The sequence below is a fragment of the Hypomesus nipponensis genome, chromosome 23 (genome assembly GCF_054491055.1).
Source record: "Hypomesus nipponensis isolate SF chromosome 23, ASM5449105v1, whole genome shotgun sequence".
Taxonomy (NCBI): domain Eukaryota; kingdom Metazoa; phylum Chordata; class Actinopteri; order Osmeriformes; family Osmeridae; genus Hypomesus; species Hypomesus nipponensis.
In genome coordinates this window covers 23,848,209-23,867,387 of record NC_140383.1, presented here as the reverse complement: position 1 = coordinate 23,867,387, position 19,179 = coordinate 23,848,209, and the positions used below count along the sequence as shown (strand labels likewise).

The window sequence follows — 19,179 nt, the reverse complement described above, 5'->3', positions numbered from 1 at the left end:
ACTATGGCGATACACGGACGCATAATCTGGTATTGAAAGGTAGCAAGCTAATTGACAAGGCTAACCTAACTGTCTTATCGTAAGAAGATTATCAACACGACTGAAAACATTTGCAAAGTCTGAAACCATGGCGTCTGTACTTGATGCTCTGTGGGAAGATCGAGATGTCAGATTCGATATAACTGCACAGTACGTTACTTATATCTGTAGAGATATCTTCTTATCGATTAACGTTAGCCTAGTGTACAGTAGCTCACAATAATGCTAGCCAAAGATACGTCAGTACCTGTATAATAAGATAGCTAACACATGTAGCGCTAATGCTAACATTAACTAGATAATGAGGCTAGTCGCAATTCTCGCAAACAATTTTTCAATCGCTGCAAATGTCGTGGTGTAGCTTGTAATAATTTCCAGCTACTTTAGCCAGTAGCTAGCCTAGCTTTTTCAATATGGGCAGAATGGACTTGGAGTTCTTCAATTAATATCCTTTCAAATGTAAAGGAACGAAGTTAGCTTGGTACAGTAGCAACAAAAAGCATGTAGAGCTAATGAGCAATTATTTACACAAATCTGTTTATTGAATTTCTACCAGGCAAATGAAAACCCGCCCAGGTGAAGTCTTAATAGACTGTCTTGATTCAATTGAGGATACCAAAGGGAACAATGGTGATAGAGGTAAGCCTTACTGGCACTTGACGATATTACTTAATTTTATTGATAGATTACATAAAGTCTTGCTTACTAAATTCACAATATACATTTCACACATGTCTCTCTCACTGTGTTATATTAGTGTTCACTACTTTATTTGCAGGAAGACTTCTGGTAACTAATTTAAGGATCATCTGGCATTCTCTGGCTTTGCCAAGAGTAAATTTATGTGAGTATTGATATACTTGCTTCTTTCTACCTCTGTTTCCATACTAGTGTGCACGTAGATCATCCTGTTAGAATAATGCTGCCATCTTTTGGATTCAACTGGTACCAGTTTGACTATAGGAAACTTGTCTCCATTGTAAAGATTGCCAACTGTAAACATCAGTGTTTCTTTCATGTCTAGCTGTCGGATACAATTCCATCATTAACATCACTACGAGGACAGCAAACTCTGTAAGTACAATAGTATAAGTGAACCTTTAAAGACAGATTACTTACCAGGGCTTGAAATAAACGTGTTTACTTGGTGGCACTGGTGCTCCCAACTTTTAAAAGTTTGGATCACCCGAAAATTTAGGAGAACCCACCGAATATTACAGAGCACTACTACACAAACACTCATGTTATATATTTATTTTGCGCGCTTGTTAGCTCCCTGACATGTGACAATGGAGCACAGTGACAAGGAGTCACAAATATATACTAACTAACCAATGTAAAATCTGCATAAAAGTTTAGAATGTAAATATGAAGTTTAATTCACGGCTTTCTCTCATGTCAACCATTTCACACGCTCCCACGCAACATGTAATATATTACTCACGCTAAGAAGGGATAACTTATCTCGCCATATTAGTGATTCAAGCAATTTGAAAAGGAATTAAAACAGTTAGCACCATAACGATTATTTGCACTCGCACAAATGCTCCCAAATTTATTTTGAGTTCGCACAGACACAATTTTGGGAGCATATGTCACCAAAATGGTAGCAATTTCAAGCCCTGAACTTGCAGTTTTTCAAGGTTTTAAGACTTTTGTGTATACATTTCCAGAAACTTAGAGGCCAGACGGAAGCACTGTACATCTTGACCAAGTCAAACAACACAAGATTTGAATTCATTTTTACCAATGTGGTTCCAGGCAGTCCGAGACTGTTCACCTCCGTCATCGCTGTCCACAGGTATTTCAAACTAAACATTGGATGTGAAAGGAACATAAGTGAAAGTGTATTTCTTCATAAAACAAAATGATACATTTGGACCTTTTTGCACACTGATTTTCCCGCCCCAGCTGAGGGGGTAGTCATGTTTGTTGTCTCTAAAGTTATGTTCCATTTCAAACTACGGTCTTTCCTGTTTCCCAGAGCTTATGAGACGTCTAAAATGTACCGTGACCTGAAACTGAGAGGAGCTCTCATTCAAAACAAACAGCTCAGACTCCTCCCTCAAGAACAAGTTTATGACAAAATTAATGGAGTCTGGAATCTGTCCAGTGACCAGGTATTTGGCTTATTGATTTAACAGACAGAGTTAGTTAGGTTAACCTGACTATTGGACCTGAGACATCATGCATTCCACACTCTATATTATACCCAGTCTGTGATGTTGGTGTTGTTAGTATTTGTTAAATCAGGTTTGTAATGATCTCATTTGGTCATGCAAGAATGTTTTTCTTTTTAGGGAAATCTGGGAACCTTTTTCATTACCAATGTTCGGATCGTCTGGCACGCCAACATGAACGAGAGCTTCAATGTCAGCATTCCCTATCTTCAGATCGTAAGTACGCACAACAACGCATCACAATTCACAACTAATGAACACGCATTCCTCAATGCTTGTCGGGTAATAACTGCTTGTAAACGTTGATGATGTTATGAAGTGAAGGTTTTATGCATTATGCTGAATCTAATTTCCTTCTGATTTTTCTTCCTGAAAGCGTTCCATCAGAATAAGAGACTCCAAGTTTGGTTTAGCGTTGGTGATAGAGAGCTCTCAGCAGGTGATTTGATGTTACACTTCAAGTCTTATTTTCTCTATCAGTATAAACTGTACCATGCCATTTATATTTAGTCAGATGTTTTAAACGTTTGTCTTCTACTGTTCAGACTGGGGGATATGTGCTAGGATTCAAGATTGACCCAATGGATAAGCTTCAGGATGCTGTTAAGGAGATTAACTCGCTGCATAAAGTGTACTCTGCCAATCCCATCTTTGGGGTGGACTATGAAATGGAGGAAAAGGTACTTACCCACAGTACCCATACTCGGAAATGTGTCATCAAAATGTGTCTCTGTGAAAGTGAATACAAACGGCTCCTAATGACCAATCATCACCTATTTGATGGCCTTGATCTAGTTATATCTGTGTATATATTATATCAAAGGTAGCTTCTACATCTTCAGTCTTGGAATGTGGGTCAGGTGTCATGGTTGGACAACATTCCAACCAAGTGAAGTTGTTGAACTAGCAAGCCTTCCCTCCTGTGAAAGATGATCACAGCTGTTTCTCCCCACCATGATCCCAGCCCCAGCCGTTAGAGGAGCTGACTGTAGAACAGCTTCCTGATGATGTGGAGATTGAGCCTGATGAGCAGACGGATGCCTTCACTGTGAGTACGCCGACCTGGGCTCAGCCCTCCTCCCCAGCCCTGCCGGGCCGACCCCTGCCCACCCCCAGCCCAGCCCTGCCCACGCCCAGCCCAACCCCGCCATCTTCAGCTCTGACTCCTCCCCTGCCCTCCTCCCCAGCCCTGCCCTCCTCCCCAGCCCTGCCCCCAGCCCTGCCCTCCTCCCCAGCCCTGCCCTCCTCCCCAGCCCTGCCCCCTACCCTGCCCTGCCCTCCTCCCCAGCCCTGCCCCCTGCCCTGCCCTCCCCCCCAGCCCTGCCCCCAGCCCATCCCTCCTCCCCTGCCCTCCTCCCCTGCCCCCTGCCCTGCCCTCCCCCCCAGCCCTGCCCCCAGCCCATCCCTCCTCCCCTGCCCTCCTCCCCTGCCCCCTGCCCTGCCCTCCTCCCCAGCCCTGCCCCCAGCCCTGCCCTCCTCCCCAGCCCTGCCCCCTACCCTGCCCTGCCCTCCTCCCCAGCCCTGCCCTCAGCCTTGCCCTGCCCCCTGCCCTCCTCCCCAGCCCTGCCCACGCCCAGCCCAACCCTGCCATCTTCAGCTCTGACTCCTCCCCTGCCCTCCTCCCCAGCCCTGCCCTCCTCCCCAGCCCTGCCCCCAGCCCTGCCCTCCTCCCCAGCCCTGCCCTCCTCCCCAGCCCTGCCCCCTACCCTGCCCTGCCCTCCTCCCCAGCCCTGCCCCCTGCCCTGCCCTCCCCCCCAGCCCTGCCCCCAGCCCATCCCTCCTCCCCTGCCCTCCTCCCCTGCCCCCTGCCCTGCCCTCCCCCCCAGCCCTGCCCCCAGCCCATCCCTCCTCCCCTGCCCTCCTCCCCTGCCCCCTGCCCTGCCCTCCTCCCCAGCCCTGCCCCCAGCCCTGCCCTCCTCCCCAGCCCTGCCCCCTACCCTGCCCTGCCCTCCTCCCCAGCCCTGCCCTCAGCCTTGCCCTGCCCCCTGCCCTCCTCCCCAGCCCTGCCCCCTGCCCTGCCCTCCCCCCCAGCCCTGCCCCCAGCCCTTCCCTCCTCCCCTGCCCTCCTCCCCTGCCCCCTGCCCTGCCCTCCTCCCCAGCCCTGCCATGCCCTTAGCCCTGCTCCCAGCCCTCCTCTGGGACGCCACGGGTAGTTTTCACACTCTCAAAATAGCAGGTTGCTCAAGTCATGTAGGCACAATGTACCGCAAACATGGCTTTATGTTGCCTAGTGCTTATTTTGTGTGTAAATACAGGTATCCTTAGCAAAGGTTTTAAAGGGTTCACATCTGATTAGGGGGAAGATCCCAATGATTACACTCTGAACTGTTGTGTGAATAGTATTGATTTGTGTTTGTTTTCAGGCTTACTTTGCGGATGGCAATAAGGTAAGGTGATCAAATGTACATCACTTTTTGTCTGTTTTAGATTTCTGTTTGTCTCTTTAATATAAACTCTGAGGGGTTTAACTTACAGGATATTTTGTTTTATGTCATCCTAAAGCAACAAGATAGAGAGCCGGTGTTCTCAGAGGAGTTTGGCATCGCCATCGAGAAGCTGAAGGAAGGATTCACCCTTCAGGGACTGTGGGAGGTGATGGGCTGAAGGAAGCTCAAGCACAGCTTTTTCACATGACACTGCCATACAGTTGTAATCAGTGATGTAGTGAATGTGTAAATGTATGTACAAATATCAGGTATTTCACGCCATAGTTTATTTACTGTGTATGTCTAGCTTAAGTTTTATTTTAAATATAACATTTTAGCTACTGTTACTGTAAAGATATTGGTGAAATAATGCTGTAATCAGAAACTTGCGATGTGAAATACAAAGTGTATGTTTTGTACATAAAATTTGATTTGTAAATGAATAGAATTAATAAAACCATGCTATTTTTCAGTTTATCTGAAGAGTTAAAGAAGGCAGATAAATATTGTCTTGACTGATCATTATCCGAGTCAGTTGTTCTATGAACAATGATTCTGGGCTATTTTCAAAACTGTCAGAGGGGCTCAAGTATTTTACAAATGGTTGAAGAGGACATGCTGTCACCTGTTGTCCCAGCAGCTGTTACCTGACCTCACATAGGAAGGTCAGTTCCTTGGAAATCTACTCACATTTAAATATAAAACTTGCTCATAGGGGTTTTCACTCACCATGAATCTCCGGCCTTAAAGAAGGCTTCAGTCACGTCTACGCATGATCAAGTGACCACTCGAGAGATATCTTGACGATTTGTAGTTCAGGCAATTCAACTCTTGAATCAAGTTGTCAGAATGATGTCACATATTTGAATCTACTCCATATCATGTGTGAGTTGTGTAACTGTGTTTTTCACTCAAACCTCTACGACACTTGAGTGTAGTCATGTTACATTGTTAGAACTAAGTGCCAGGATGACAGGGTTCACAGTTGTTCTTTCACTCTGTGACAGCTGTGTGATGCGGACACTTTTCCGATTTGGCTTCCCTGAATTTTTCCAGGATAGGGTGGGGGGCTATACTTAGAGGGTCCTGGTTACATTGAAAAGGCTGCAGAGACCTGGCAGTCTTTAGTTCTCAGTCAGGTCCAGCCAGGGCAGTCATTGTTGTCTGATCCTCTGTCACGTCTCCTCCAACATGGATCCTAAAAGCATGAAGGAAGATCTGCGTCTGTTTCAGAGCACCTTACTCCAGGATGGCCTTAAGGAGCTGCTGAACGAGAACAAGTTCATTGACTGCATTCTGAAAGTAGGAGACCGAAGCCTGCCCTGCCATAAACTCATCTTAGCAGCCTGCAGTCCTTACTTCAGAGAGCTTTATTTCTCAGAGGATGGCAAAGAAGTGGACACAAATAAAGAGTTTTCCATGGAGGACTTGGACCCCACGATAATGGAGATGATTATCAATTACTTGTACTCAGCAGAGATTGACATCACAGACGACAATGTACAGGACATCTTGGCCATGGCAAGCCGTTTTCAGATCCCGTCTGTGTTCACTGTGTGTGTGAATTACCTGCAGAAGAAACTGTCACCCACCAACTGTCTAGCTATGTTTAGACTAGGCCTGGTGCTCAACTCCCCACGCCTGGCACTGGCTGCCCGGGACTACACAGCAGACAGATTTGAAACCCTGGCCAAGGAGGAGGAATTCTTTGAGCTTACTGCGCCTGAACTCCTGGCCATCATCGGAGCGGACTCCCTGAACGTAGAAAAGGAGGAGGTCGTGTTCGAGTCTCTGATGAAATGGATCAGGAAAGACAAGGAGAACAACATGAAGAGCTTAGGTGAGGCCTTCGACTGCATCCGCTTTCGCCTGCTCCCAGAGAAGTACTTCAACGAGAAAGTGGAGAAAGACGACATCATCAAGTCGGATCCTGAGCTTGTCAAGAAAATCAAAGTAATCAAGGATGCTTTCGCTGGAAAACTGCCTGAGAAGAAGAAGGAAGGAGGAGAGGAAGGAGGAGAGGACAGCGTGTTGCCTAGATACCTGAACGATACCCGTAGACACGGCATGTACGGCAGGGATTTGATCCTGATGCTCAACGACACGGCCGCTGTGGCCTACGACGGGATTGAGAACGAATGCTTCCTGGCCGCCATGGCGGAGCTGATACCGCGCAACCACGTGAGCCTAGCAACGAAGAAGAATCACCTGTATGTCCTGGGAGGACTGTTCGTAGACGAGGAGGAGAAAGATGCTCCGCTACAGTGCTACTTCTATCAGGTCATCTCTTTTCAATGGACAAGAATACCCTTGATGAATACAATAAATCATATCTAATAATATCTCATATCTTTAAATAAAAGACTAATAGATTTGTCTTATTTTCGCAGCTGGACAGCCTGGCTGCTGATTGGACAGCTCTGCCACCTATGCCCTCCCCAAGATGTCTGTTCAGTATGGGTGAATTTGAAAATCTCATCTTCGTTGTAGCTGGCAAAGACCTCCAGTCCAACGAGTCTCTGGACTCAGTTGTGTGTTATGATACTGAGTAAGTATGAAACACTTTGATCACTTTTGTTATACCGTTATTTTATCTTGTTAAACATCCATGTGGCAGTGTTGTCAGTGTTAAAGTAAGTATGTCCCTGTCGGTCTGTACAGCAAAATGAAGTGGTCTGATACCAAAAAGTTGCCGCTGAGAATTCATGGACATAGTGTCGTCTCTGAGAATGGCCTCGTGTATTGTATTGGAGGGAAAACTGATGAAAAGTAAGATCACCTTTTGTCATTTAAAGCTTTTCAACATCTCAAACAAATCGCTACAGGATAACTACATCACCATGTCCATCTCTCTCCTCCTATTAGCAAGGCAATCAATAAGTTGTTTGCATACAACCACAAGAAGTCCGAATGGAAGGAATTGGCTTCTATGAAAACGCCGAGAGCCATGTTTGGGTGTGTCATTCACAAGGGGCAGATTGTTGTGACAGGAGGAGTCAATGAAGAGGGGCTCGCAGCTGAATGTGAAGCCTATGACTTTGGGACCAACAAGTACGTTCATCTCACAACCTCAAGAGAATGCGTACAGTATTCAACAGCATGCGGTACGTGGAAGAGTTTCCTCTGATATTTCACTATGCCCTCCCTCCAGGTGGGTGCCCTTCCCAGACTTCCCCCAGGAGAGAAGCTCAGTGAACCTGGTCAGCTGCGGAGGGCTGCTGTACTCGGTCGGAGGCTTCGCCATGATGGAGACGGAGAACAAGGAGTGTTCGCCCACCGAAGTCATCGACATCTGGCAGTAAGCGCTCACATCAAAGAACAGAAAAAGGATCATATCTCAAACTTTTCCCAATTGCCCAGACTTGCATATGAAGTGTCATATCTGTACTGTAAAAAACTAAACAGTCCCTTCTGTGTCTGTAACAGGTATGAAGAAGACACCAGGCAGTGGACTGGGATGCTGAAGGAGATGCGCTACGCCGCCGGAGCTTCCTGTGTGACGTTACGTCTGAATGCAGCAAAAATGCCCAAATTGTAAACATAAACACATGGCTGCTTTTGTCATTTTTAACTGAAGTGTTTTTTGATTTGCACAATATTGATTTGAATATTTCACTCATTTCACCAATATTGGGCAAATAGTGAATAGGTTAGCACTTTTTTTTGCCAGGAACCTATATCCACTGGTACATTTATTACATTTCATTTGTTATAACATGAATATGCAGCACCAATCCATGGACCTGGGTTTGAGAAATGCTCAAATAGGCTTTCAGCAAAATGGTTGATTTGTAACAAACTTTTAATATCAGTTGATGAATACAGCAATTTATATAAAAGCATTCCACTTGGCAGTCTGTGTGAGGTAGACTCTTGGATTTCTTAAGAAAATAAGGAACACTTAACCAGAACCCCGTTAATAAGTCTCTCACAGCTCAGTAGGGAAAGCAACTATTGTCTCAAGGCAAATCCGTAAATATCTTCTTTTTTAAATATTCCTTCCAAGCATCCTGTGTGGACAGCTCCATAGAATTCCATTCAAAATGAGGGATCTGTTGATTAAACCATACTTTAGCAACAAACCTTCTCAATAGTCAGTGTATATTTGGAGGAGACTGCATGCATTACTACATCCTGTACCTGTACAACATGATATCCCAGTATTTCAAGATGTCGCTTTCTCATCACAGCTTCCCCTTTCATATGACGGGAGTTTTTGCAAAAGGATTTGGAATCCAGGAAGTCCACGGCAACACTGTAAACAGTTACGAGAAGCAAAGTCTTAGTACATCACCAATGACAGAAATGAGACTGTTTTCCCTGTTTTTACCGTTGCGCTCCTGGGGGCAGTTCCCTTCTGTCCTGCCCAGGGGGCAGTTTCTTCCTGTCCTGCCCTGGTGAGTTGGATTCCCAGCGGACGTCCTCAACATCAGAGATCTGCAGCTGGCTCGAATCGCAGTAGGGTATCGGCTGGTGGTGTCTGTCCAGGATACACTCAAAGCCTGAGAATCCATAGAAGAATACTTCTTAAACTCCTACATCCAGCTGTGCACACCGTGGGTTTTCCATCGAGCCATTTAAGATGGACTCCAGCTTCTGAAGATATCAACATGGCTCAGCTTGACCGAGGGGCAGTTCTGTGGGCGTGTGAAGCCCTTGGTCACAAGGCTTGTAAAAACAGATAGCGGGGTGACATCGAAATGAAGCTCAAGCTCGAACGTGTGTCGCTCACCGACTGTATAGAAGTATGGGGCCACCACTGCTACTTTAGCACAGTTGATCCCACCAAGGACCTCTCCCAGCATCCTGTGGACCTGCTGCTGGACGGGGCTGCTGGAGCCTCTCTTCTGCAGCTGCTGGCAGTAGCGCTCGTGGAACCAGGGCACCTGGACCTCGGGGCACTCCAGGCACACGGCCCGGTTCAGCTCCATGAGACGCAGGCGGATCCGCATGTTCAGGGCATCCGGCAGGACTGCCGAGCAATAAGACAGTCGGCACTTAGGGACCTCCTCTTGAACCCTTAACGCCGCATCACTGTACTGTGTAGTGTGCTTGTCATATCATAATACGTTACATCATAGTATCATAGGAAGTGTTGCCAATACATTTTCTCTTAACACATACTTTCTAACTGAGCATCCAGCTTGGACAGGAAATCCACGCTGAAGATTTCTCTGACCAGCTCCTCAGGAAAGCAGTCTGCCACTGCCAGGGCATAGGCGAGGAGAACGAGCAGATGAGGGTCGAACGAGCCTAGAACAACAGTGAAGACGTTCAGAGCACTGACCTGATGTGTGACACGAACTCTCAGCATGTTAGTTCATGATGTGCACTTACTGATATGTGGTTTGATATGCTCAATGGACACTTCAAACATCTCTTCCACCCCGGGGGGGTCGTAGTTGAGTACAGCGAAGGGTAACAAGGTGGCATACGTTGCAGAGTAGTGAATCTTTGAGGGCAGACAAAAAAATGCGTCAGCATTTCAATCGAATCTACAAGCATGTCAATTAACCAACAGAAAACTGTGTCTAAAGTTGACCTTGCTGATATCTTTGATGATCACATCAGCGATGCGGTCCAGCAGAGGAGGGCACAGGTGGCCTGTCTTGGTCAGGAAAATGGCCAACTCGGGAACGTTGCTCCAGGTGATCTGGTCCTCCATCCTCCGAAGCGTCACCATGGTTTCCTCCAACAGCATCTCATCGAACCACTCTCCGGTGATGTACCGCAGCTCCTCCAGGAGCAGGTCCAGGCGCTTGGCGGTCTGCAGACGGCTGTGGCCGCAGCGGTTCAGGGTCTGCAGCTGACGCACGTACTTGCTGGGCGTGCTGTGTCTGTAGGAGGGGTCGTTGTGCACCCACTTAGCGATGGACATGGCAATGGTGTTCAGGTCGTTAAGGTTACACTGAGGGAGAACCGCGTCCACCCTGGACATCACAACGTCGTCGGGTCGAGCGTGAGGCAGCATGGACAGCACCCGGCTCAGCATGGTCACCTCGTATGGGAACACGGTGTCCTGCAGACACCTGGAATAGAGCAGTCCGATGATGTCATAGTCATCACGAACGGTCTGTAGCTGCTGGTGTGTCTAGGTGGCGAGGCCACTTACTTAACCACAATGTTGCGTAGCTTCGTGAAAAGGTCAGGACTCTGGTAGTGCAGAAAGATGAGGGACTGGGTGAACCTGGCCACCTCCACTGTCTTGTAGACATGCAGGTTCTTGTTAAGTATGGACGCAATCCTGTAAAAGAATAGAGGCATAACTCAGATTATATATAAACGTGTGTGTATATATATATATATATATTCCACATAAGGCAATAAAAGATATAGCCTTGATAAAGAGGTAAAGCGTACTTGTGGATCAAACTAAGATTCCGACACTGAATCTCTTCCAGGGTGTCTATTATAGCCAACGCCTGCTGGGCGTTGAACTCCTCAGCCAATAGCAGCGCTGTACTCTCCAACCTGAGAATATATGATCAGGATAAAACATTACATTTACATATCATGCATTAGAGCAGACTCTTCAGATGTTAAGAGTAGTAAGGACTTGGACCAACAGGTTAGCAGCGCCACTGTTCCGTAGCATGTACCTCTCTCTAGTGTCTTCCCCAGCCATGGGCCCCAGAGACACAAACAGCTTGGTGAAGGAGACTGGATCTGTGCTGGAGTCCACCAGTTCCTGCAGCCTCTGTTTGGCTGCCAGGCGGAAGTCACAGTTCTGGAACTGCAGCCCCTGGTACAGGCCCATGATGATGCCGATGTTCTCTGCGTCCATTTGGTGGATGTTGTTCAGGAAGATCCGGTTGCACTTCTCCAGCAGCGGCCGGTGGGTGTGCCTGCTGTTCCTCAGGAACTGCACCACCCGTCTGGGGCAGTTGTAACGGGCTGGGTTCACGTCGTCCAGGAGGAGGTCGGCTCTTTCGACGAGAGCGTCTCGTAAACGGGAGGACGCCAAAGACGACACGCTGATCATCAGAGTAGTCAGGACCCTGTGAGAAAAACAGACGTTCAGATTATAGAGACTAAAGCGGTAGCCGTGCTTGCGGTTTGCCTGGCCGGATCTGTTTGTGTACCTTGAATTGTTGATGAAGGAGAGTTTCTGGCTCACTATTTCAGTGATCTGACCCATGAGAGGACTTTGATGTAGGTGCTGATCCCCAAGACAGACGGCAAACTTGGAAAGGGACGGCAACGAAAATCTGAAAAACAAACAAAATCCATAAATAAAGCACCATTCAGACAAAACAAGACAGTTTGATTAGACCGTTGAGCAGTGTAAGGAATGTTGATAGAGTATAAGAAGTAATAACTTTCTCATTACCTGTCAAGTCTGAGCCATGCCTCTGACACCAACTGCTGAACCAGGGAGTCATGATGTTCCACATTGAGCCTTTAAAAAAAAAAAATCACAATAATGTAAACAGTAGGTAGAACATACAATATGTTGTATGACATATAAGATATAAACATCAATCTGTTGAAAAGGTATATGGAGCAACCGCTGAACTCTGTACCTCAGCACATTATAAAGCATGTCCACCAAAACAGAATTATCCATGAGTGCAATTTTGTTTTCAGCCAGAACCCGTAGACTCAGGAACTGGGGGTGGCTCTTGATGACCTCCACAGTCCTCAGAATCTCAGGCCTCTCCTTCTGGAACCTCCACAGCATGCTGATGGCACAGCCCACGTGGTTCACCGTCAGCTTGGCCTTGTTCTTCCCCACCACCTCCAGCAGCTGGTCTTCACCAGCACACACACTGAGCTGCTCCATCACCAGGTCCCGGTTCACGGCCCCTCCGTGCAGGGCCCCTCCGTGCAGGGCCGCTCCGTGCAGGGCCGCTCCGTGCAGGGCCCCTCCGTGCAGGGCCCCTCCGTGCAGGGCCGCTCCGTGCAGGGCCCCTCCGTGCAGGGCCCCTCCGTGCAGGGCCGCTCCGTGCAGGGCCGCTCCGTGCAGGGCCCCTCCGTGCAGGGCCCCTCCGTGCAGGGCCCCTCCGTGCAGGCTCCTCTGCAGGCAGCGCCCCACAGCCCACACCCGAAACATCACCAAGGAGTCCCTGGCTCGGTTCAAAGGTGAATGGGGGTGCACATGTTCTAATAGGAACCACTGACTAATTCAGATCTGCGGCTGTGTTCATCAGCCTCTGGAAACAGTGGTGCATCGGAGTCACATCTGTACAGAGGGTCACAATTGCTTTGTATTATTTAAAAGATAATTAGCGCAAGTTAAGGTAGCCAACATCACCTGTCAGACTTCATCTCACAATCACTCAAATTATCTTAAAGCAACACTGAACCAGCTAGCCCATATTCAAATTTGCAAATAAATACAAGCAAAAGCACAATATAAATGTTCGCATAAATTCAACAGTTCTTTTTTTTGTAGTTTTGCAACGTTTCAAATACACGCACCTTAATGCTAACAACATAAAATGATAAGGATGTGTCCTGACATTCATGTCTTCTCATTGACTTCTATAGAAGTGTGCCCGTGAACTACTCACGTGGGGACAGCCACTGCCAGATTGTGAGATTAAGAAAACGCATTTAGCTGTCCTATCATCAAAATGTATTATTTTAGTTCAAAACGTATACATGCACCTCAATAAAAAAGTCAAGTAACCCAACGGCTATCATTTATTGACAATATTACAATGTTATGTAGCCTTTCACTTCCCTAGCAACATGAAACCTTGTCTGTTATCCAACGTCAACGAGGGATAGTCACAAAATTGTGTAGAGATTACAAAAACACCAAACCATATAAACAGGCCCCGAGAGTACTTGTCGCTGGCATTTAGCAGTATTTGTTGGAGCGACATTGCATACAATTTTTTTTACATCTTGTACATCTCCAATTGCTCTTTACAAAATGATTTCTGCAGATTGCCCAAAAAATGCATACCCATGCAGATACTCCCTTCCACCAGATTACCGTAATATAGGACACACTTGAAACCCCAATATAAATGTGTTTTTGTGAACAGTAAGAGTAGCCATTGAAGCATAATACATGCCAAATAATACATACATACATGTTTTTTTAAGTAAATTGTCAGAGATATTTTAATACAATACATTATTCTAAATAAATCCGATCGTTTGATTGAATTACTGAGGAAGGGGTACGTTTGCACTTGTGAAAAGCTGCTAGTACCTGCCAGGCGCATATTGGGTTGCCAGGTGTGCATGAACTGTTGGTTTTGACATTGAAAGCAAAATAGGTTTGCTTGTGATAAGCAACGATTTCGCATAGTTTATGCACAAAGCCGTATTCACAAATAAATTACATGTCCTGTTGTTATCAACCTCAAACTACTAAACTACGCCACTTTGCTCAACAAACCTGGCAACTCTGTGCATCTTTCCCGAAATGCATTGACGCTACCTGTCTCTGGCGCCATTAGAAAACACTGTGGGGAATCCCTGAATGAAACTCCGTTTCACCTTGTTTGGAAAATCCACTTTTGTAAATTGGCCCCCAAGGGTCAACACAGGTACGTTACTTACACAAACCCTCTGAAATGCTGCAATTGACAATTGTATTCCATTTGTAGTGTAAACAGTCAAAGGAAAAGTGTATTGTCCATCTCTACAATTGCCTGTAGCTAGGCTAGTGCTATTGGCTAGCTGCCGCCACACTGGCCCATTCGGTGAGAAGGCCACATTCAAGATAGCTAGCTAGTCTGCTAGCCACTGCTAGCTAGCTAGCTAGCTAAGGACAGACACATCAGGAACACGACCTACACATAGCTAGCTAATAAATTACTGAACTAATGTATAACTAGCTGCAACTACATTATTTCGTTTGTCTAGGTAATCGTGGTGAGCATATGGATATTTAAAGACGTAGTTGATCAAGACTTAACGCTAAATTGTTTCGTGTTCATGGTAGGAGGAAATCAACGATGGGAATAAAGGTCCAGCGTCCACGCTGCTTCCTCGACATAGCCATCAGTAATGTGCTTGGTAAGAAGGTGCCCATTTCCCCCCCAAGTAGAAACTCATTGTATTGATTTTCTAGTAACGTTATATAATCTCTCTGTATGTCTCATGATTGCAGTTGGAAGAGTTGTGGTGGAATTGTTTTCTGACGTCTGTCCCAAAACATGTGAGAACTTCCGATGCCTCTGTACAGGTAAGCGCACACTTATTAGACTCAACATTACAATCAGATAAAATACGCCATGCAGTTTGAATAGCCTACATTTGTTGTCAAATTCATGATCTCTTAAAAAGCATATGAACATATGAATCATCATATTTTCATATTTTTCCCAGGGGAGAAGGGGATTGGGAAAGGAACTCAGAAACCACTGCATTACAAAGGATGCCTATTCCACCGAATTGTAAAGGACTTTATGATTCAAGGAGGAGACTTTAGCGAAGGTAAAAGCTGTGTGTATGCAAGTGTTTATTTACAGAAATCACTTGAGGGTTGAGTTTGGTTTTTGTTTGACTTGTGGTTTTGGCATATTAGGCAATGGAAAAGGGGGTGAATCCATCTATGGAGGATTCTTCGAAGGTAAGAAAATGTTTGACTTTGTAGATGAGGTCTTCTCTTCGTTGACGGGTGTTTCAGCTGTGACAATGCTCTGTCTTCTTTCCTCTTGCAGATGAAAGTTTCTCCATCAAACACAACAAGGAGTATCTCCTGTCGATGGCTAACAGAGGGAAGGACACCAACGGGTCACAGTTTTTCATGTAAGTTTGACGGAACAGATCAAGCAAATGACCGTGAGAATAACACATGATTTCCTCCCGCTCAAAACGAATGTTCTGCTTGTTTTTAGAACCACAAAGCCCACACCTCATCTTGATGGGTAAGTGAATCAAACCACGCGCTTGATTTTATTTTTAACCGTAAACACATAAGATACTAATGGAATGTCCTCACCGTTCATGTATCCCTAAGCCCAGTGGCATAAGTAAACTTGAATGTTTTCATTCTAGTGTCCATGTGGTCTTTGGCCAAGTGATCTCTGGTCAAGAAGTCGTGAAGACTATGGAGAGTCAGAAAGCCGATCCAGGCAGCAAACCCTATTCTGAAGTCAAAGTTCTAAACTGCGGAGAGCTCATTCCTAAATCTCGAGGTAGGCGCTTCCAGTGTTGCTTTAGCTCAAGACGACAGCACAGTATGAGCACGACATCACAAGCAGGATTGTGGATGCAAATATGCATGATCTGCCACTGAACTGCTCCTCTGTTTCCAGCTAAGAGAGAGGAGAAGAGACGTCAGAAGGCGTCTGCGTCTAGCGACAGCGACTCCTCCTCCGACAGCTCCTCCGACTCCTCCTCGGACTCGTCCGACTCCGAAAAAGAGTCCAAGAAACGCAAGAAGAAGCTCAAGAAAGAGTCCAAGAAGAAGGAGAAGAAACAGAAGAAGAAGAAAGACAAGAAAGGGTCAGTGACGAAACGAGTCCCAGCGTTTTTTCACGTCTGTTCACATCCTTTTCAGATGCCGTTGGGGCCAGTTGCTTTCAACTGTAATGTGTCCCAAGGTCGGAGGCGGGCAGCGCTGAGGAGAACGACGAGGAGCAGGTGACGTCCACGGTGCGACCCGAGGAGATCCCGCCCATCCCTGAGAACCGCTTCCTCATGAGGAGGAGCCCACAGCAGCAGCAGGAGCATCAGGAGGAGGAGGGAGGGAGGGACAGGAGGAGGAGGGAGGACAGGCCCAGAGACGGGTGAGCTTAGGGTCTGAACACTGACATGGTCCTGGATATATATATCTCTATCTGCCTCCATCTCTATTGGTCTATATATCTGTCTGTATGTGTGTTCTGTAGGAGGTGTATATATACACACATGTTCAAAACGTTTTATCATTCAATTTAATTGTCTGCTTGTTTTACTTGCAGCATGTTGAATTCTCAATCAACATACAACAGGAGGCTTGTGATGACCAGATCAGGCAGGAAGATTAAAGGCAGAGGCCCAAGAGTGAGTACACCTCTTCTGGTCTAATGACGGCTGTCCTCAAGGCTCTCAGGACCAGCATTCATGTCTCGGTTTCCTCCCTCCTCCCCCCTCACAGCGGTATCGCACCCCGTCCCGCTCCAGATCCCGATCGAGGGATCGCTTCCGTCGAAGCGAGACCCCGCCGCACTGGCGCCAGGAGATGCAGCGGCAGAGGGTGCGAGCGTCCAGTGGGGAGCGCTGGATCAAGGGGGACAAGTAAGACGCATCTCTAAGCACTGACCATGACGTCTCGGCTGTTAGGCCTGTCTCCTCGTTGGCAAAAGGTTTTTCAGTGGTCATTATCTGTCCAAAGATATCCAAATGTGACTGTTGTTTGTGGTGAGACGGTTTCCTGCGTTTGTTCCAGGGGTGACATGAACGAGGGCAGGGGTGAAACCGCTAAAGCTGCAAGAGGAGGAGAGAGGAAGCCGTCTGACAACTCCTCTGAAGGCCCCAACAAAACCAGAGAGAGAGACAAGAAGGCCCGCGCCCACAGGTCCAGGAGCAGAGACAAGGACGAGAAGGCCCGCGCCCACAGGTCCAGGAGCAGAGACAAGGAGGAGAAACAGGACAAGTCCAAGGAGAAGAGGAAGGCCAAGTCCAGGAGCCGCAGCAAGAGCAAGGAGATGAGCGCCAGGTCCAAAAGCAGAGAGGCGGGTCCTAAACAGAGCAAAGCAGATGAGAGGAGCGGCCGCTCAAGGAGCAAGGACCGCTCTGGGAAAGACAAAGAGAAGGTGCCAGGGTCGGAGCCTCAGGAAGCGGATAGGAGCAAAGATGGAGGCGAAGACGGAAGTAAAGAGAAATCGAAGCAGGCTGAACCGGACAAGCAGAAAGACGACAGCAAGGGGAAGAACGGGGAGGGGGTCAAGGCCAAGTCGCCGAGCAAGGAGAGGAACTCTGCCAAGGACAGACACCGATCCAACAGCAGGAGCAGGGATAGGGGGAGGCGGGCCTCTTCGCGAGACAAGGACCAAGGCAGGGGGAGGGGCAGGGAGAGGGAGCGCAGCAGGAGCGCAGACAGGACCAAGACCAGGGAGCGCAGCAGGAGCGCAGACAGGAACAAGGCCAGGGAGCGCAGCAGGAGCGCAGATAGGAACAAGACCAGGGAGCGCAGCAGGAGCGCAGACAGGAACAAGACCAGGGAGCGCAGCAGGAGCGCAGACAGGAACAAGACCAGGGAGCGCAGCAGGAGCGCAGACAGGAACAAGACCAGGGAGCGCAGCAGGAGCGCAGACAGGAACAAGACCAGGGAGCGCAGCAGGAGCGCAGACAGGAACAAGACCAGGGAGCGCAGCAGGAGCGCAGACAGGAACAAGGGCAGAACCTCTCGCAGAGGCAGACGTTCCCGAAGCAGGAGCGCACACGGCGAGCGTGGCAGAGACAGGTCAGCTCACAGGAGGACCAGGGACGGCGAGGACGGGCGCGCCAGGCGGAGGTCTCGGAGCCGACACGGAGACAGCTCCGATAGCGACGCGGAGAAGAAGCGGGGCAGGAGGAGCCCCGCCTCCAAGAGAAGCCCCGCCTCCAAGAGAAGCCCCGCCTCCAGGAGAAGCCCCGCCTCCAGGAGGAGGGGGGACAGTCCGCAGAAAGAAACGGGGAAAAGTAAGGACAGAGATCACGGCAAGAAGTACAGCTCCAGCTCCAGTTCTGATGACAGTGACTAGGTAGAAAAGTTCACTTAACAGTCCTAAAACATATGAAATTATCATCCTGTTGCCCTAACCTGTAGAGAAATGTCATGTTATAATTGTTGGCTTTTCAACGACTGCTATTTCTGAGGTGTTTAGTGTTTTGCAGAGGATGTGACATACGTCTGTTTTGGTCGTGTCCCTCATTTTATTTTCTGAAATTGTTTGTTTCTTTTTACAAATGTTCCCAGTGTGATCAGTGAAGAGGATGTGATGTGTGTCAGCAAGGTGTTGTGGGAATGTCTCACAGTAAACACACGCACGGCAGCTTTGATTTGGCTCCATTTGTCCGCTCAAAGGGAAAGAACGTGCATTTTAGTGTAACAATTTGAAGCGTCGACATCCTTGTTTTTGTGTCAGAATCCCATAATATTACGGTGAGATTACACACACACATTACCACACAGCTGAAAGATTCTTTTTAACATCTTCATGTTTTTCCTTTTTTTATTTTAAACGGTCAGCATTGAAATGAAACATTTCAAATTGGTTTGTAATTAGTTTATTTTGTCTTCATTTATTTGAAGAAGGTGATATTTCAGATATGAGTTGTGGTTAATTGGTTGCAACTACCATACTGGAACAAGATTTCTATAACCAAATTGATGTGAATCCTTACATTTTTGTACATTGATCGTATCCATTATAATTTTTTTTCTTTAATTGAACTTTAAAATACGTGGTTGAAAATGTTTATCATGTTATTACATCCCGGACTTTTCTTTTATCTAGAACTAAAAAATAAATAACTTCTGACGTGTCTTTTGAATAAAGTCAAATGGTTTTCATCCTGTCAACTTATTTTTATTTTGCATTGAACACCTATGAGCACAGCAGCAATTATTCCATAGCAACCTTTTATTTTCAACAGATTTA

At 47.1% G+C, this 19,179-nt stretch overlaps 4 protein-coding genes across 5 annotated transcripts; 3 read left to right on the top strand and 1 right to left on the bottom strand.

Moving 5' to 3' along the window:
• Positions 1-5,149, top strand: bbs5 (Bardet-Biedl syndrome 5). The gene is made up of 12 exons (XM_084689898.1): positions 1-189; positions 596-678; positions 818-883; positions 1,064-1,113; positions 1,713-1,840; positions 2,024-2,159; positions 2,340-2,435; positions 2,596-2,658; positions 2,765-2,899; positions 3,184-3,267; positions 4,583-4,606; positions 4,722-5,149. Exons 1-12 carry the CDS (start codon positions 128-130, stop codon positions 4,821-4,823), a joined length of 1,029 nt encoding a protein of 342 aa, XP_084546024.1. The 5' UTR covers positions 1-127; the 3' UTR covers positions 4,824-5,149.
• Positions 5,150-5,766: 617 nt separating this feature from the next.
• On the top strand, positions 5,767-8,221 carry klhl41a (kelch-like family member 41a). Its single transcript, XM_084689891.1, has 6 exons — positions 5,767-6,925; positions 7,036-7,193; positions 7,307-7,414; positions 7,511-7,696; positions 7,797-7,943; positions 8,072-8,221. The coding sequence occupies exons 1-6, from the start codon at positions 5,837-5,839 to the stop codon at positions 8,181-8,183; spliced, it is 1,800 nt and encodes a 599-aa protein (XP_084546017.1). The 5' UTR covers positions 5,767-5,836; the 3' UTR covers positions 8,184-8,221.
• A 208-nt stretch (positions 8,222-8,429) lies between these two features.
• fastkd1 (FAST kinase domains 1) lies at positions 8,430-13,530 on the bottom strand. Of its 2 annotated transcripts, none has more exons than XM_084689889.1 (14): positions 13,067-13,530; positions 12,169-12,827; positions 11,976-12,044; positions 11,728-11,853; positions 11,245-11,643; positions 11,006-11,116; positions 10,758-10,889; positions 10,188-10,674; positions 9,983-10,097; positions 9,770-9,898; positions 9,378-9,617; positions 8,976-9,147; positions 8,786-8,900; positions 8,430-8,697 (listed from the first exon to the last, which is right to left on the bottom strand). In XM_084689889.1, exons 2-14 carry the CDS (start codon positions 12,696-12,698, stop codon positions 8,605-8,607), a joined length of 2,718 nt encoding a protein of 905 aa, XP_084546015.1. In that variant the 5' UTR covers positions 12,699-12,827; positions 13,067-13,530; the 3' UTR covers positions 8,430-8,604. The 2 variants fall into 2 exon arrangements, with proteins under 2 accessions (XP_084546015.1, XP_084546014.1); XM_084689888.1 differs by having other exon boundaries at positions 13,159-13,530.
• Positions 13,531-14,017: 487 nt separating this feature from the next.
• Positions 14,018-19,091, top strand: ppig (peptidylprolyl isomerase G (cyclophilin G)). The gene is made up of 13 exons (XM_084689890.1): positions 14,018-14,151; positions 14,550-14,623; positions 14,718-14,792; positions 14,936-15,043; positions 15,135-15,179; positions 15,271-15,358; positions 15,448-15,477; positions 15,608-15,747; positions 15,868-16,057; positions 16,156-16,341; positions 16,516-16,597; positions 16,692-16,831; positions 16,983-19,091. The coding sequence occupies exons 2-13, from the start codon at positions 14,563-14,565 to the stop codon at positions 18,277-18,279; spliced, it is 2,442 nt and encodes an 813-aa protein (XP_084546016.1). The 5' UTR covers positions 14,018-14,151; positions 14,550-14,562; the 3' UTR covers positions 18,280-19,091.
• The last annotated feature ends 88 nt before the right edge of the window (positions 19,092-19,179 follow it).

What these genes read in the sequence shown, in the direction of transcription:
- fastkd1 (XM_084689889.1), bottom strand. Translation starts at nt 12,698, where the DNA reads ATGTTTCGGGTGTGGGCTGTGGGGCGCTGCCTGCAGAGGAGCCTGCAC. An exon ending in TCCTTCATCAACAATTCAAG is followed by an intron (nt 11,644 to 11,727) that starts GTACACAAACAG and finishes TTTTTCTCACAG; the next exon opens with GGTCCTGACTACTCTGATGA. An exon ending in AATCTTAGTTTGATCCACAA is followed by an intron (nt 10,890 to 11,005) that starts GTACGCTTTACC and finishes ATTCTTTTACAG; the next exon opens with GATTGCGTCCATACTTAACA.
- ppig (XM_084689890.1), top strand. Translation starts at nt 14,563, where the DNA reads ATGGGAATAAAGGTCCAGCGTCCACGCTGCTTCCTCGACATAGCCATC. An exon ending in CTTCCGATGCCTCTGTACAG is followed by an intron (nt 14,793 to 14,935) that starts GTAAGCGCACAC and finishes TATTTTTCCCAG; the next exon opens with GGGAGAAGGGGATTGGGAAA. An exon ending in CCCACACCTCATCTTGATGG is followed by an intron (nt 15,478 to 15,607) that starts GTAAGTGAATCA and finishes TTTTCATTCTAG; the next exon opens with TGTCCATGTGGTCTTTGGCC.
- bbs5 (XM_084689898.1), top strand. Translation starts at nt 128, where the DNA reads ATGGCGTCTGTACTTGATGCTCTGTGGGAAGATCGAGATGTCAGATTC. An exon ending in TTTGCCAAGAGTAAATTTAT is followed by an intron (nt 884 to 1,063) that starts GTGAGTATTGAT and finishes TTTCATGTCTAG; the next exon opens with CTGTCGGATACAATTCCATC. An exon ending in CTACGAGGACAGCAAACTCT is followed by an intron (nt 1,114 to 1,712) that starts GTAAGTACAATA and finishes ATACATTTCCAG; the next exon opens with AAACTTAGAGGCCAGACGGA.
- klhl41a (XM_084689891.1), top strand. Translation starts at nt 5,837, where the DNA reads ATGGATCCTAAAAGCATGAAGGAAGATCTGCGTCTGTTTCAGAGCACC. An exon ending in GGAGGGAAAACTGATGAAAA is followed by an intron (nt 7,415 to 7,510) that starts GTAAGATCACCT and finishes TCCTCCTATTAG; the next exon opens with CAAGGCAATCAATAAGTTGT. An exon ending in GAAGTCATCGACATCTGGCA is followed by an intron (nt 7,944 to 8,071) that starts GTAAGCGCTCAC and finishes TGTCTGTAACAG; the next exon opens with GTATGAAGAAGACACCAGGC.